At 28.4% G+C, this 17,779-nt stretch overlaps 2 protein-coding genes across 5 annotated transcripts; both read left to right on the forward strand.

Annotated features, from left to right (window-relative positions):
* The first annotated feature begins 696 nt into the window (after window positions 1–696).
* Window positions 697–3,453, forward strand: LOC145956211 (putative disease resistance protein At4g27220). The gene has a single exon (XM_083071777.1). It carries the CDS (start codon window positions 697–699, stop codon window positions 3,451–3,453), a length of 2,757 nt encoding a protein of 918 aa, XP_082927903.1.
* LOC109789644 (uncharacterized) lies at window positions 3,366–17,533 on the forward strand. Of its 4 annotated transcripts, none has more exons than XR_014432384.1 (9): window positions 3,366–3,536; window positions 3,623–3,871; window positions 4,003–4,719; window positions 7,424–8,233; window positions 8,556–9,206; window positions 10,435–11,274; window positions 13,060–13,187; window positions 13,539–13,627; window positions 16,999–17,533. XR_014432384.1 is itself a non-coding variant. In XM_020348654.3 (9 exons), the coding sequence occupies exons 1-8, from the start codon at window positions 3,510–3,512 to the stop codon at window positions 13,592–13,594; spliced, it is 3,447 nt and encodes a 1,148-aa protein (XP_020204243.2). In that variant the 5' UTR covers window positions 3,366–3,509; the 3' UTR covers window positions 13,595–13,627; window positions 16,999–17,533. The 4 variants fall into 4 exon arrangements, 3 of the variants coding, with proteins under 3 accessions (XP_020204243.2, XP_082926918.1, XP_082926919.1); XM_020348654.3 differs by having other exon boundaries at window positions 13,091–13,187; XM_083070792.1 differs by having other exon boundaries at window positions 13,091–13,627.
* Window positions 17,534–17,779: the final 246 nt, after the last annotated feature.

Below are 17,779 nucleotides of genomic sequence, written 5' to 3' on the forward strand. Positions count from 1 at the left end.
AATAATAGACAAGTTCAGAACCATTATATGTATGTATTTATTTACATTAAATATTGATTATTAAAAAAATAAATGAATTAAAAATTTATATTGGAAGTTAGAACGGAATTTATAAAAGCTGGAAGATTAAATCCAAATTTTGATAATAGTAGTGGAGTTAAAAACTGAATTAAATTATGTTTTTATCAGTAAATCAAATTACAATGATGGTAATGGTAATCGAATTTAAGTATTTACGCATCAAACTTGGTTATACTACTAAATCAACTATAGTGCTTCAGAATTAAGTCATTTATGTATAATAAAAATTAAAATTTTACCCCAATTGGATATGTAATTTGTTGTAATATATAATTTTAACAATTTAATTGTGATAACAAATACGGAGTAAACAAGTTTCAGAATAATACACATAAATTTTATGTACGGACAATATAAACAATTAATGTTCCAGTTATATTTTAAATAAATAAATGCTTGATTTTCAATTATTTCTCTTTCACTAGAAATCTTTTTGAATTACTGATATATAGAACAATTTTTTTTTTACCGATGTGTACTAGTGAGTTTTGATCGATCAAATATAAGTTATTTTTCTTAGTTAGCTTCTGATTAATCTGTTTCCACTTTTACGTTTTGTTGAAAAAGAGAAGAGATGTAGTCGTATCCAGGACTAAGAAAATCAAGCTCAAAGGAATGGAGCCTGTGCTATCAATAGTGGAAAAAGTGCTTGGATATGTGGTTCGTCCGGTTTATAAGCAGGTGGCCTACATCTTCCAGTACAAGCAATATGTAGATGAACTAAATCATAGTGTTGCGAATCTTAGACGTGAAAAGGATGGGCTGGAACACAAAGTTGTTGATGCTGATAGTAATCTAAAAAAGATTGAAGCTAAGGTCACAGAATGGTTACTGGAAGTAGGTGAATTTGAGTCTAAATTTGAGAATTTTATGAAAGATGAAGGCCACACAAAGTCAAGGTATCCTCACTTATGGAATAGGCATAAACTAAGCAGACGAGCAACAAAGATGGCAATGAAGGTTAAGAAGCAAAGAGATGAGACCCCCGATGTTGATGAAGTTGCCTATACGGAGAACGTAACATCTAATGATGTCACTTACTCTAATGTTGGCTACATGGATTTTGGTTCTAGAAAATCCACAATGAATGACATATTGGCATTACTTCAAGATTCCACGGTCAGAATGATTGGGCTGCATGGGCCAGGTGGTGTGGGTAAGACCACTTTTGTCAAAGAAATTGCTACTATAGCTCGAAACAAGAAGATGTTTAATGAGGTGGTAATAGCAGAAATAACAGCCAATCCCAATTTGCAACAAATCCAGGAAGAAATTGCTTACGTGTTAGGATTGAGATTGGAAGGGGATGGTGAAAATGTGAGAGCTGATTGTATACGAAGGAGGTTAAAGAAAGAGAAAGAGAACACCCTTATAATATTGGATGACCTATGGGACAAATTAGATTTGAACAAGTTAGGGATTCCACTTGATGATGATGATGATTATGATGATGATTTAAGCAAGATGAAAGAGATGAAAAGTGAAAATGAAATGAATCTTAGGAGCAAAGTGATGAAAAAAGAAAGACCTCTTGGTGATTATAACAGGTGCAAAATTTTGCTAACCTCAAGGAATGAAAAAGTATTGTTTGATGAAATGGATGTTAAGTCAACATTTTGCATTAAGGAATTAGATGACAAGGATGCTCTGATGTTGTTGCAGAAGGTGGCTGGAATACCTAATGAAATGTCCAAAGTTAAACAAGAGTTTCTTAAGTATTGTGCGGGGATACCCATGGCAATAATTACTGTTGGCAGGGCATTAAGAGACAAGAGTGACTCAGTGTGGGAAGCTGCACTAGAAAAACTTAAAAAGCAAGAATTGGTGGGAATGGAAAAGGCTATGGAAAATTCTTTAAAGATGAGTTATGACTATCTAGAAAGTGAGGAACTCAAGTCCATTTTCTTACTTTGTGCTCAAATGGGTCATCAACCACTAATTACGGACTTGGTGAAGTATTCCTTTGGTTTGGGTATACTTGAAGGGGTCTACTCGCTTATGGAAGCTCGTGACAGAATTCATACATCAATAAAAAAGCTAAAAGACTCAAGTTTGGTGTTGGGTGGAAGTTCTAGTAATCATTTCAATATACATAATATGGTTCGAGACGCTGCTTTGTCAATAGCACACAAGGAGAAAAATATATTTATTATGAGAAGTGGTAAACTTGATTGGCTTGAACTTGAGAAGTGCACTTCAATTTCTATATGCAACAGTGATATCCTTGATAAACTTCCTAATGTTATAAATTGTCCTCAACTTAATTTTTTTCAAATTAATAATGATGATTCATCTTTGAGAATACCTAACAGTATTTTTAAAAGAATGAAAAAACTCAAAGTGTTAATATTGAGTGGTTTTCATCTGTCAAACTTACAAGATTTAATTAAAGGTCTATCAAATCTCAGAATGCTTTGTTTGGAGCGATGCAATTTAGATGGCAATTTATCAATCATAGGAACGTTGAAAGAATTAAGAATTCTTAGTTTTTCTGGGTCTCAAATTGAAAATTTTTCAACTGAGTTGTGGTGCTTAGATAAGCTACAATCACTAGACACCAGAAATTGTTGCATACAAAGGATGTACCTACCTAATTCTATATCAAGGTTGACTTCTTTGGAAGAGTTGTATGTAAGAAAGTGTTTGATCTACTCTGTTGTGGGAAAAGAGACAAACAGTCCAATTTCATTGCTTTCTATACTAAAAAATTTGCATCAACTGAAAGTGGTGGACTTGAGCCTCCCATGTGCTACAGTTTTTCCCAAGGACTTGTTCTTTGAAAACTTATATGATTACAAGATTGTGATTGGAGACATCGAGGTGCTTTCAGGTGGAGATTTCAGGATGCCTAATAAGTACGAACCATTTAGATCTTTGGCATTGCAACTGAAGGACGATACTAACAATATTCACTCTCAAAATGGGATAAAATTGTTGTTTAAAACAGTTCAAAATTTGTTATTGGGAGAGATAAATGGTGTTAAAAATGTTATTTATGAGTTGAATTTGGATGGATTTCCAGATCTGAAACACTTATCTATCACAAATAATTTTAGCATCAAACATATCTTCGATCCAAAGGATTTGGCTCATCCTCCGGATGTTTTTCCCAATTTGGAATCTTTATGCCTTTACAAATTGTGGAACATAGAGATGATATGTTGCGGTCCAGTTACAGATGTCTCATTTACCAAATTGAAGACCATCAAGATCAATATGTGTGCCCATTTGAAGAATGTCATCTCAATTTACATGGTTAAACTTATTTCTTGTGTAGAAACAATTGATGTTTCTGATTGTGATTCTATAGAGGAGATTGTTGAAATACCGCAAATTCTGATAAGGTTGAGTTTCTTAGGTTGCACTCTCTGACTCTAGAATCCTTATCAGCATCATTTACTAGTTTTAATAGTAGAGAAGAGCAAGACATGGTTCCTCCTCTCTTTGGTAAACTGGTATGCTGTTGCATCCTTTTCTTTTACTTTTAATTAATGTGATTATTTTTTTTATAGATATATTAAATGTGTATGTGCTATTGCAGGTTACAATTTCAAATTTACATAGCTTGAATTTATCCTCGATCAACATCCATAAGATATGGTGTGACCAGTCCCTGTCAAGCTTTTGCTTTCAAAACTTAATAAAACTAGTTGTGAAAGACTGTAATAAGTTGAGATATTTGTGTTCATTGTCTGTGGCTAGCGGTTTGAGCATGCTAAAAATCCTCTATGTAAGTGGGTGTCATGTGATGGAGAAGATTTTTTGCACCGAAGGAAATGGTCCACACAAGGTGTGTATTGGAGTAAATAATTAAATTTTTGTAGCTTAGTAGATGTTATGTGTGTAGTTCTTGGCCATGCTCTTCCTTAGACATTTCTGTTAAGCTCCATTACTTAATGAATTGTTTGCATAAAAGTGCAGGTCTTTGTCTTTCCAAAGTTGGAGGAAATCCACCTCAGCAAAATGGAAATGGTAACAGACATATGGCAGACTGAAATGAGTGTTAATTCCTTTTGTAGTCTCATTTCTGTGCACATTGAAGAATGTGAAAAATTAGAAAAGATTTTTCCGAGTCACATTGAAGGATGGTATGCAAGTTTGAAAAAGTTGAAGGTTGTTAATTGTCAGTTAGTGAAAGTGATTTTTGAAATCAAAGATTCCCAACAAAGAGATGCATCTGGTGGGATAGACACAAATTTGCAAAGTATTTATGTTGCTAACCTCCCAAAGTTGAAGCAAGTGTGGAACACGGATCCAAGAGGAATTCTCAACTTCAGAAAACTGCAGAATATAGATGTATATTCTTGTGATAAATTGAGAAATGTCTTTCCGGCTTCTGTGGCCAAAGATGTTCAAAAGATTGAACGCATGTCAGTAAGATTTTGTGAGAGAATGGTGGAAATTATTGCTTGTAAAGATGGATTAGAAGCAAGCAATGAACCATTAGTGTTCCCTGAATTGATCAGCATGAAATTAGATCGGCTACAAAACATGGAGCGTTTCTATAAGGGGAGACATGGTATAAAGTGTCCAAAAATGAATAAGTTGGCAATGGCGTATTGTGAGAAGCTTGAAACATTTCAAATAGAAAGAAGTGCAAGCACAAATGAAGTAGCAGTTTTCTCAACACCTAAAGAGGTAAGTAAGGAATATTCTAACCGAAAAAAGAATTACTTAATTCACTCTTTGTGGCTTACAACAATTTTATTTAGAACTTAAAACAATATTTGATAAATTTAAGGTTTAAAGTATTTCTTAGAGTATTCTTTTATCTTGACAAAAAAATTATGGAGTAAAAGGTTTAAAGCTCGCCACATTCAATTCTCATTTCGTTGATTTTATTTTATAGTTTTTTTTAGTATTAGTTTTTTTTTTCAACTTTAATGCACACATTTATTTATTTATTTATTTTCAAGATGTTACGAGTTAAGACCAGGGTTTTTAGGGAGAAATATACTCACCATCTATTCATTTTCTTTGCATTCTACTTGTATCTTCTTTTTTTCATCATCTATCATATATTTCTTTTCACTTTTATTTTATTTATTTTTTGTTTTCATTCCAACTTCTCAAACCACACATTTTAGAATGAACGAATAAGAACACTCTTTTATTATTTCATTGTGTTTGATCATTTATCTTTATATTTATGTTTTTTTTTTTCCAAGTACGACATCAATTATATTATTATCTCTCTACCTCTTATCTTAAAATATACAAATCAAGATTATTAACCTTAGAAACTTTAAAACATTATAGGATCTTTCAACTTTATTTTATTTTTCATTTTACTTGTATCATCTTTTTATTGTATATTTCTTTTATTGTTGTTGTTTTTTTTTTAATCTTCTTTCTTCAAGGTAAGTTTCTACCTTTTTCTTCATTCTCATTGCAAACATTTTAAACTTTTCCTAATATTTGTCTTTTGACATTTACATGTTGCTATTATAACTAATATTTTTAATTTTCAGACCTTATATGTCCAAGAAAAGAAATATATTTTAATAAATGAATTAATCATATATATATATATATATATGAGGAGAGATTCACTTACTGTAAGAATAAATTAAATAACTTATATTTTATATTAAATTTTAACTATGAAAGTGTTAAATTTAAATTTTTTAATATATAAATCAAGTTTATAAATTTTTTTAAAAAAAAATTAAAAAATTATTTGATATTTTATTTCATCAATTTAAATTAATAGATAATCATAAAAATATTTTATACGTTGCTTTAAATTAATGAAACGAAATATTAAATATATGTTTTTTAATTTTTTAAAAACTTGCAAGCATAATTTATGCATTAAAACTTTTAATTCAATGGTTGGATTGATAAAATTTGATGTTTAATATGAGTTATTGAGTGAAATAAGTTTAAATAAATTCAACAAGTGAGTGGCAAGAATCTAAAAGGGTCAGAAGGGGTAGAATGGTTTTTCAACTTGCTTGGACTATCTTGTTACTTATCTGTCATTATCTTCAAGAAAACTCATTCAATCCATTTATTACACAATATAATATATTTATGAATTATATTCAATTTATTCATTTAATTTTATGAATGCTTAGTAATTTATCTACTATACTTTTAAAATCTATTGGATTATAATAAAGAAATGTATTGGATTGAGTTTTTTTTTCTTTATTTTTTTATATACTTTTTTGTACATATTTTGATTGAGATTTAAAAGATTATTTTGGTATAAAAATAAAGACTTATGAATTTTAAAAGATTATATAAAAATATAATGACTTATAAATTTTTTAAAAGAATTTTATAATCATAATTTTGTAGTTTAGATTTTAATGGATTTCTATCATAAAAATTTAAAAGATTTAAAAAGACTGTGAATTTATAACATTTAAAAGGACTCCAAAGATTTCAACAAACATTCAAAGTTACAGGTGAATGAAAAATATATAAAATAATAATAATAATAATAATAATAAGATTTGGATTTTAATAAAGAAAAGTAAAAACTTGACACATTTTTAATAACTAATCTTTTAATTTTTCTTTCCAAATGAATATGAAATCTCACTTTCAATAGAAGATAAACTGCCATAAAAGGAGCATGTTGAATTTGCAACGGATATAAATTTTTTGGCCAATATAATAACAAAATATTGTAAAATTTAAAACATTAATTGCATGGATAACACAAAACATTTAGAGATAGAGTTAGAAAAAATAGATAGAAAAAAAAATTTTCAAGATTTTTTTTTATAGATGGATCAAATATCTTACAATAGTAAAATATTAATGAATAAATTAAATAATATTTTAAAATAAATTAAGTAGATTAAATTTTTTAATAAATCTAAATTAATAAATTATTTTTATTCAATTTATTATAATCCAACTAAAAAATGATCTGTTATATCGTATATTACCACTGGTGTCACACAGACATATTTGAAAATCACATGGTGCCCAATGTAGTAAAATTTGCATTAATGCAGTTCAATCTTTTGTGTCTTTTTTGCTTTTTTTTTTTTTGTTCTTTCCTATTAGTTTTGTGTCTTAACATAATAGAGGTGTTTTTTTTTTTTTTTTTTGGTTCGTCCCTGGAGTATCCACTGCCGATAACAGTGACTAATCTCCTCGCTACGTTGGAGGCACCTTAAAGGGTGGGATAGCTGGCCCCAAGATTTATGAACAAACACAAACAAAAATCAAAATTTGGTTCTTAAACTGTTGCAATCGTAACAACAAAATCCAAACAGAAAAGCCTAATAAAATCAAATAAATGGAAAGATGGGGGATAAGCTTATATATATAAAGTAACCTCCTTCTTCGTAGTATTCACTTTTATTTCATTTTTCTGTAGGTATTTCCCAACTTGGAGTATTTGTATATTGACTTTGACCAACCAGAGAAGTGGTTATTGAGCAACACCAAAATGTACAGAATGCACCGTTTAAAAGAGCTTATTATCTCCGGGAAAGTTAGTTTTGACTCTCTCTACCAGTTTCTGTACAGAATGCCAAATCTAGAAAAGTTGTCGCTTCATGAGTTAATGCCAAGTGCAAACATTGCACCCCAGGAAAGATTAGAAACCGTATTACAGTTGAAGGAATTGGTTTTGTCATCTTCATTTATAGAGGATATAGGACTTGAACGACACCCGTTTCTACGGAGACTTGAACTTTTGAGCTTACAAGAGTGCCACAAATTGAGCATTTTAGCTCCTCCCTCGGTATCATTGACTTACTTGACATATTTGGAAGTAAAGTATTGTGGTGGATTAAGGGATTTAATGACATTCTCAACGGCAAAAAGCTTGGTTCAACTTAAGACCATGAAGGTAATCCATTGTGATGAAATAAAGGAAATAATAAGCAATGAGGGAAATGAAAAAGAAAACATCGAAATTGTATTTAGCAATTTGATTACTATAGAACTTGTGACTCTAAAACGGCTCACAAGTTTTTGCAGCAACAAGAATTGTATATTCAAATTCCCTTTATTGGAAATATTGATTGTGAGAGAATGCTCCAAGATGGAAACATTCTCGGAGAATCTGGCAAGTGCGCCAAAGTTGCAAAATAATATACTTGCTGTTGAAGGCGAAGAAGAAGCGAAATGGCAGTGGGAACGCGACTTGAATGGCACCATACAAAAAGTTTTCAAAGATAAGGTACTTACATTTATCATTCAAGTTGTTTGAAAAACTTCACTCATAAAATTTAACATATAATACAAGAATTTAATTGTTTCATGTAGCCCGTCTTGTCCTAAAGAGAACTTCCCATCACCTTAAAACTTTTCTTTTTAATCAAAATAATATAAATTTCTATTTATTTAGCTTGAATCCAATTCTAAACATTATTCTAAAGATGATTTGATTTATAAATGATTTACTTGGGTTGAATATATGAGTCTTAATAAACATATGTTCTCATCTTTAATATCCACTGTGGAATAATAATTTATATTATATTTTTTATCTGATTTTACAGGTTTCTTTCAGATACTCGGAGCATTTGAATAATTCCAGGTATCCTGAATTTATAGAGCAACTATGGCATTGCAATCATTTGGTGTTACAAAACAACTTTCGCAATCTGAAAAGTTTGGAAATAGGATGTGATAGTCTAGAGCATGTAATTCCATCTCATTTACTTCCTTGCTTTGAGAATTTTGAAGAAATATGGGTATGGAATTGTAGTGAAGCACGGGTCATATTTAATATAAGTGATGAGAAAAAAACTTTGGGAATAATCCGTTTGAAAAGATTGAGTTTATATTATCTACCAAAACTAGAGCATGTATGGGACAAGGATCCTGAGGGAATTATTGACCTTCAAGTACTACGGGTTATGTCGGTTACAGGTTGTGATAGTCTGAAAAGTTTATTTCCAGCAGGGGTGGCTAAAAAAGATGTTACCTGCAGACTTGAAGAGCTTGAGGTAACAGAGTGTAGGGAGTTGGTAGAAATATTTTCAAAGGCTGCAGAAGCAGAAGGAGCAACAAAAATGTGTGTGTTTAGTTCTCTCACCTCATTGACTCTAACGGAATTGCCAAAGCTCAAATACTTCTTTCCCGGATCGCACACGCTTGAATGTGAAGAAGATGATGCAGAGGAGCAAGTCCTTATTGAAATTGAAAAGGTAATTCTTATAAGTTAATTCACTTGTACTTATTGTATGTAGAGGAGCAAGTCTGGTTGGATGATTTTCAAATAAGAAGAAAAGTTGTGTAATTTCATCTAACTTTAACCAAATTAGTTTCTTTAAATCCCGGGTCGATCAGGATAGATGCGTGTGTGACAGCCGACAAGTCTAAAAACTACTAGAAGAAAATTAGGAGAAAAAGAAATATACAAGTTACTACCGATGGAAGAGTTTTGGTATATTCTCATGTGTGAACTAATAAAAGTTGAGACAAAAGACAAAATAATTGGAAACCTAAAGTATAAGTAAATAAAACAAATACTAATGATAATTACAGAAAAAATTTGAAAATATGAATAAAAAGTTGGAACTAACAATGGAAAAAATTGATAAAAATATAATTTTAATATTAGAAATTGTAAATAAAATTGAAGATTTTACCTGTAATAAAATAAATAATGATCAGGAAGAAACTCATTCCTCTTAAATACAAATGCTGGAATTAGAAAAAAAAAATCTAAAAAAAGCCAATTCAACTACAAAATAAATAATTTAGATTATACTTATACAAGAAAAAGTAGGGAAAATTATAAAGATTAAAATTAAAATATTACAATAATGTTATAAAAACAATAAAACAAAGAAAATTATTAATCAAATAGCAAAAGTAAAAACTAATTTACACTACAGAAATTCAAAAGTTTAAGGCAAAAAGACAAAAATATGCTAAATATTTATTAGAACTAAGTTATTTAAGTGTATATTGAATACTATTACAAAGAAAAGTAGAGCATATAGAATGAAAATTGAACCACTAAATAATTTAGAAAAAAATGGAAGGATAAAACATCCAAAGAAAATATAAAAACAATTAAAAAATATATATATAAAAATATTATATGAATAAATGATTAAAAATAATGAATTTAAGATAAAATTAATAATCTGATCCAATTGTATCAGTCCTCTTCAATTAAGAAGGATACTGTAGAATTTTTCATATTTTTATTAGAACTATTTAAACAAGTAAAATAGAGAAGAAAAGAAATAAGATAAAAATAAACCAAAATAATATAAATAGGAGAGTAAAAATTTATATAATATAATAAAAATAGATCATGTGTATGCTTATGGATTAGCAAGAGTAAAAAAGCTTTATTTGTAGAAAAATAAGTTTATTTTGTTTGCGTACGTAATATGGTTATTTGTTTTTCTTGGTGTATAGGTTATCCAAATCCCCAGCTTGAAGAAAGTGTCATTCAGTATTGGAGACATCAAGGTTACATGGGATCGAGAGTCTGCAGGAGGGCAATTGCAGTTTGATCAACTAGAAGACTTTGAAGAATTCTTAGACGCTGCTCCTCTATACAGATTCCTTCACAGGGTTCCCAGTATCCAAAAGCTTGCATTTAACCGGTGTAGGTTTAAAGAGATGTTCTCCGCTGAAAGACCGAATGCTGATTACACTCCAATCCTTTTGCACCTCAAAGGATTAGAGTTAAGTTATATGAATCAGCTTAAGTCCATTGGTTTAGAGCACTCTTGGCTACAACCCTTTCTTGAAAATCTCCAAACGTTACAAGTAAAACGTTGCCATAGTTTGCCAAACTTGGTACCATCATCAGCATGCACAGTATCTTTCACCAATCTGACATATTTGGAAGTAAGTAGTTGCAAAGGACTTATCTATTTGTTTACATCCTCGACAACCAAAAGTTTGGGTCGACTCAAAAGACTGAAGATAAAAAGGTGTGAATCAGTGATGGAGATAGTGTCCAGAGAGGGAGATGAACCAGATGAGGATGAACAAATAATATTTGAGCAGCTCCAGGTTTTGTATCTTCAAGAATTACGTCAGTTGAGATGGTTTTACCCTGGGAATTATACTTTACGTTTTCCATGCCTAGAGCAAGTGCACGTAATCGATTGCAGGTGGATGAAAACTTTCAGTCCAATCAACATAATAGATCATTCAACAAAGTGGTTTTCTGCAGAATATCAATATGAGAAACCTCATCAGTGTTCTGATCTTAATTCTACTGCACACAGGATATTTGAGGAAAAGGTACGGATCCCATCATTAACTTATATACACTTTGAGGGTTGCTATATCTCTGAATTCGGACCAAAAGCATGGTCCAAATTTTTAAAATATTAATATTTTATAATAAATTTATTATTAAATAATTATTTAATTTAATATTTTATAATTTAAATTAATTTTATAAACTTTCGGAATATATTTCGCACAATTCAGTCTGAGGATGAAGAATTTTTCATACACTTTTTGTTATTCATGAAAATATATTCTTACAATTTTTAAAAACTAATTAATCTCTCGGGTTGGAATCTCCAAAGAATTACCAAATTACTTCCGTGGATCAGTGCCTTTTTTAAAAATAAATATTAATTAGAAGATTTTAAAAACATGATTGTCTGCCATTACCTTTTTTACACCATTGTTTGCACATACTACAAATATCCTCTTTCTACTCACCCTCTCATTTAATGGATGTTTAAAATATATTTATTTATAAATTTAAATTTTATTGAGAAAAGCATAATTAATTGCTTAAGTACTAAAAATATAATAAGAATTTAGGTATATTCAAGTAGGGTATGAGAATTTATATATATATATATATATATATATATATATATATTATTATATGAGTAATTTATATTTAAAAAGGATTTAACTTATATTAAATTTAAATATTTTTGTAATTTTGAAATCTGTAATAACAAATGAATTCAATTATTTTACAACTATATTGTAAATAAAAATTTATTAATTGTATAATCTTATAATAAAAATATTTTGAATAATTTAACATGTAAAAATTCATTAAATTAGATGCAAATTATTAAAATTCAAATTAATTAAAATTATTTATTTTTATCGACTAATAAACATTTTATATACATTTGGATTAAGATTTGAACTCAATTGTCCTTATTGTAATTAGAATTAACAATGAGTTGGGAGTGGTAGTAATCATTCGTCACCTATCATATTTAATCTGGGTATATATTTAACAAGTATTGATAAATTTTATATATTTGTGAATATCTACGTGTATTCATACATATTTGTTAAAATGTAAGATTTTAAATTAAAAAATAAGATAAAACTTAAAATAACCACCTTTAAAACATATATTTATATTAAAAAATATTTTGGCAACATATATTTTTAATAAAATAAATAATTATGTCATATATAATTATATTAAAAATAAATTAAATGAAACTATTTTCTACGTGATTAAAACTATTTTAATATTTTTAAAGTACAGGTAATTGCGAGTACCAATATTGTACTGCCCATCATTTTAAGCGGTGGGGATAAATAAATACACATTTTGTCCCGTATATTATACATAATAAGTTTATATTTTGATATAATGAAAAAATAAATAATTTTTTAATGCACAACTTATTTTTAACTATTTGTAATTTAAAAAAATATTTAAATTTAGTGATAAAAATAAATGTTGATACATTGAAAGATATATACAATTAAAATATTCAAAGTTGCATATAAAAATAAAAGAAATGTAGTTTAATAACTAATTGATATTTTTGACTAATTATGGAGATAGTGTATAAAAAACAACTATAAAAAATGATAAAAATAAGTATTTGAAGTTTCTAATTGAAATAGAGAAGAGAATGAGACTAATTAAATTTGTGAGGTAATATTCATATTATAAATTTGGAGACAATATTCATATTATAAATTTGGAGGCACCTATTTGATTGAAATATATAAATTGTCCCTAATTCTCAAGCACCTTTTAGCATGAAAAGTTGGTTATTAATTCATATTTTTCTTTAACTGTCCTAGTTTTGTTTGGTTATTGGTTTTCTCTTGGTAGCTTTGCAACTTAGAACATCTGGAACTAGTTGGAGACGAATGGAAGATGATTTGGCATGAAGTATTTCAGGGAAACCTTTTCTTACACAAGTTAAAAGGTATAAGTTTTGTGCGCTGTGAGACAGATGTATTTCCACGTAAGTTTCTACAGCATGTTCCCAATATTGAGAGGCTTGAGGTGACAGATTCCCAATATGAGGATGATACTGGGTTAGAGAACTCTTGGATTCAGCCCATCCTCCGAAATCTAACAGTTTTGAGAATATACCGTTGCAATAGTCTACGGTATTTGTTCACATTTTCAACGGCCAAAAGTTTGGCTCGACTCAAAATAATGGAGATAGAAGAATGTGATTCAATTGAAGAGATAGTAATATGTAATAAGGAGAGAGATGAATCAAATGAGGATGAGATAATATTTTCACAACTCAACTCAACTTTTTCTGCAGGTATAGTAAAAACAGACAAATTGTCTCAATTTCAAATTGGCTGCATTGAAAAATGATCTCAACCCTACAATGAGGCATTTTTGGCAAAGGTATGTGTTCAATTTTTTTATTCAACATAATTATTACTGCGATTGATACAAATTCCTAGAAATCTCTTGATAAAGTGCAACAAAGGCTTATAATATCCTTAAAAAAAAAAAAAAAACTGTCTCTTGAGTATACTTGTGGTAAATCTAGAATGAATGTTTCAAACCGATTAATTGAAAACAGCTATCAGGCAGTAGCGAAGGGCTATATATAGTTCTTCACTTTCATAAAAAACAAAAAATCAAATTAAATTTAAGTGACGATGACATTTGTATTCTTGTCGTTATTAATCAGGCCTCATTCGAATTAAAAGATTATGTAGTATGTGAAAGAGAAAGTAAGAGAGAATGACTTCTTGTATATTCATCATTATCAAATACACAGATGGAAGGGTTATATATACAAGAGTTTAGACTCTCAATAGAACAACTAATCCTAACAAAAGCTAATTAACAATAACTAATCCTAACAAAAGCTAATTAACAGAAATATTGAAATAGAATAACAGATAACAAAACAACAAAATACTAAACTACTAACTACTTTATTCCTATATTTCTTTTCTCTATTTTCTCCAATACCCCCCTCAAGCTAAAGAGTATATATTTAGAACTCTCAGCTTGGATAAAAGGTAGTTAAAAGGAGTGAGTTCACACTACAAAAAAAATGACATTTAGTGACCACCAAAATGGTTGTAATGTTGTTAGTATAAGTAGTACAAATTAATTCATTTAAGTCATCCTCAACTATACAATCTCAACTTATGCTATCTTTAGACCCTTCTCATTTCGGTGTGTTCGGACCGTTGTAATATATAATAATATATATAATAATTAAATTACTAATAATAATAATTATATTATATTTAATTAATCTTTATTTATATATATACTTATTTTTATAATTAATAATCTGCTCATTTCTATTTAAAATTAATATTATTATACAATTTAAATTATTTATTATAAATTTAAAAGTTTAAATAATTATTTTTTATATTTTAAAATGAGAAGGGTTATAATAACACTGGTATAACTTTTACTAAGTATTACACTGTTCAATAACTTTATATTAAATGTGAATTTTGTAAATTTAACCGTTAGATTGAAAGTTCATATAACTTTATATGTTTATATCAAGTTCTGTTAAAATTGAACAACTTGAAGGTAATCAAAGTGCTCATATTTTAGTATATTTTGAAATGTATATATTACGTCAATTTTATTTTACAAGAATGAAGTATCAAATCATCTTGAATTCATATAAAATTTTGTATATATGATCTAAAAGTAAAAAACTTTCAATTTAATGGTTGAATTTATAAAATTCACATTTAATATAAAGTTATTGAGCGATGTAATACTTAGTAAAAGTTACACCGGTGTTATTATAACTGTTCTTTTTTAAAATATTATTTTTATAAATTAAATTTTAACATTTTAAATAAATTATTAATTAATATATTTATTCATCTTAAATCTAAGATATAAAATTCAAAAAATGTATTTATCCTTGTTTTATTTTCTGATTATCAACCATTAATAAAATACTAATTTAAAATTTATCAAATTATATCATAATATTTTTATATCAAGTTTAAAACCAGATATTAGTTATAAAATATGTTAATTTTTGTTGGGATTTTATTTCAACACGAAACTTTAAAATAAATGTGCGAATAAAAAAAATTCCGTTAAAACGGTCACGTATTATGTTTGATAGAGAAAAAAGCATGGAAAACGCATTGTGATGTATTAAAAACTGATCAAAAAGAACAAGCGGGTGGTTTGCCCAATTAGTTAAGGGGAAGACTTAAGATTTTTTCCACGTAAGTATGTGTATGGATTCGAGCTCTACTGTTAGCAATTTTAGCCTTTTTAAACAAAGGAGCTGTATATATCATAAGTTAAATACTATGAACATCTTTGAGTAAATTAAAATCAAAAGATAATAATTTTTTTAAATTACTAAAAAATATTTCATTTTATAATTGTTTCACAAATTCTTACTAATTTATGTATAAGTCAATTGCTTTTAAACAATGAAACTAACACGATTATATCAATTGAATTGAATGGTTAAGTCTAACTTTTAAAATAACAATTGAAATAAAATATGATTCATGAAAATAATTTCAAAATATATTAGGTAAATAATTTTTATATATAATAAAATTAAAGACAAGGATTAAAATAATCAATGGAGTTAATGTAATATTCATTTATAAATATTTAAATAAAATATAAGTAGCAAGGTATTATTTAATTGATGTTTAAAATAAAATATTTTATAATATCTAAATGAATTGATTTTTAAGATAAACTATTATATACATATTTAATTAATATAATTTTAAAATATATATGTATAATTAGATATATTTTAAATAAATATATTTATATTAAAAATTAATTTATCATTAAACAAAATAAAAATATTTCAAAATATGGTTGTTGTTGAATCAGTTTCCCATGGTGGGATCATATTCATATATAATAATAGAATCATGTCTCCTCAAATAAATAATATTTACCTCAAAGTAATATGAGCATAATTAAAAATAGATGGTATAACGTATTTTAAGTAATTGATTTCATGTATTATTGGTGAGGGGCGTGGTGAAAACCTCACTCTGAGTGTAAGTTATATGTTAGGTACCAGGATTGGTCCCTAATCTTGTTGGTTGTGTTGTATGTGTGAGGGATTAAACACAAAATATTATTTGTAATTTCAATGTGTATTGTTGTTTCTTAATTTCTATATATATGTGTAATTGTGTTGTTGATTTCTAACTTGCCCTTGTTTATGAATATATTAGTGCTCATGAGTTCTCTGGAAAACCATAAGATTTAGAATTGAAGAATAATTACTGGAGAAACAATTTTGAATAGGAACCCTCTTAATAAGAACACATTAATTAGGCCATATCATACGCAATTGCCACTCTTTTATGATGTTTGTAGTTGTACTTGATGTGATTGATAAATGTTCCTTACTAAGGAATGATAGACTGATGTGTGCCAAGGTACAATAACACAATGTATGATTAACCAAATGTAAAATTGTTAATGACTGCGAGTACAATATGTATGTCAATCATTGCACGAATGTGTTTTAAAATGGTGTGGACTGATTATGATTCTATTTGGTAGCTATATAATATTGCATGAGATTACAAAAAATGAGGGCATCGTCTTTAATTAATTGTGAGTTCTTGCATATATAGAAGAAAAAAAATGCCATGGTGCCCATTGAATAATTTGTTTGTACTATTGTAAATTGAATAAGTTTTGTGATGTGCCTAAGTAAACTAAATACATTGGATGTGACTAATGAACTTGTAATATTTTTGAATTCTCTCTATGACGAGCAGGCCATGCATAGGGATGTGCACGTCAAGCATGAGAATCATAGAATGCTCAGTGTTGTTGATGTCGGGCGTGAGCTTGGTCACCTCGAGTGTGGCAACTCTAGAGACCCCTTGTGTGAAATTTATCAAGATCGAGAAGAGTCACATCGAGTGTGCTCCTTCTAGGAGCTTGCAGCTTTAATCGCAACAGACGCATAACACCCCCATGCTGGGCATCATCATATGCCTACAACTAGTATGTGTATAATTGTGTAACTAATGAAATTAGTCTTGATAGATACATTATACGAATTATTTGGTTGTGAAAACTGTGTCATGTGTGTAGTATGGAAAAGTGAGAAAGTATGTGATGAGAACGTGAATACTTGATGTTTGGGATATGATAAGTGATTATGTGATAAACTTAAGTACATCTTAGTAATGTAAAAGTTTGGGTGAATGTCCTAGTAGTAGTGTGACTTGTGTAATATGAAATAGTGAAAATATAAATTATGAATGTAAATATTATGGCTATGCATAGAGTTTGTATGACATACAACATGTGCATTATGTGTTTTTATGATGGATATGAAATATGTTGTCAGGGAAGGTCCTCCTTATGTAAAAGTTTGGGGATTCATTGAAACACTATGGTTTTGATCTATGCATGTTATGATATTTATGATCATATTGTTATGTATGTGGTTTTACATGCATGTTATAGATTATTTAGTTGTAGACAAGAGTCTGGTGAGGTTGTAGTTTTGATTATTTATTGTGTAATGATTTTTATTGTTAGTGGTGA

This window comes from Cajanus cajan, chromosome 3 (assembly GCF_000230855.2).
Source record: "Cajanus cajan strain Asha chromosome 3, NIPB_CcT2T_4, whole genome shotgun sequence".
NCBI classification, from domain to species: Eukaryota; Viridiplantae; Streptophyta; class Magnoliopsida; order Fabales; family Fabaceae; genus Cajanus; species Cajanus cajan.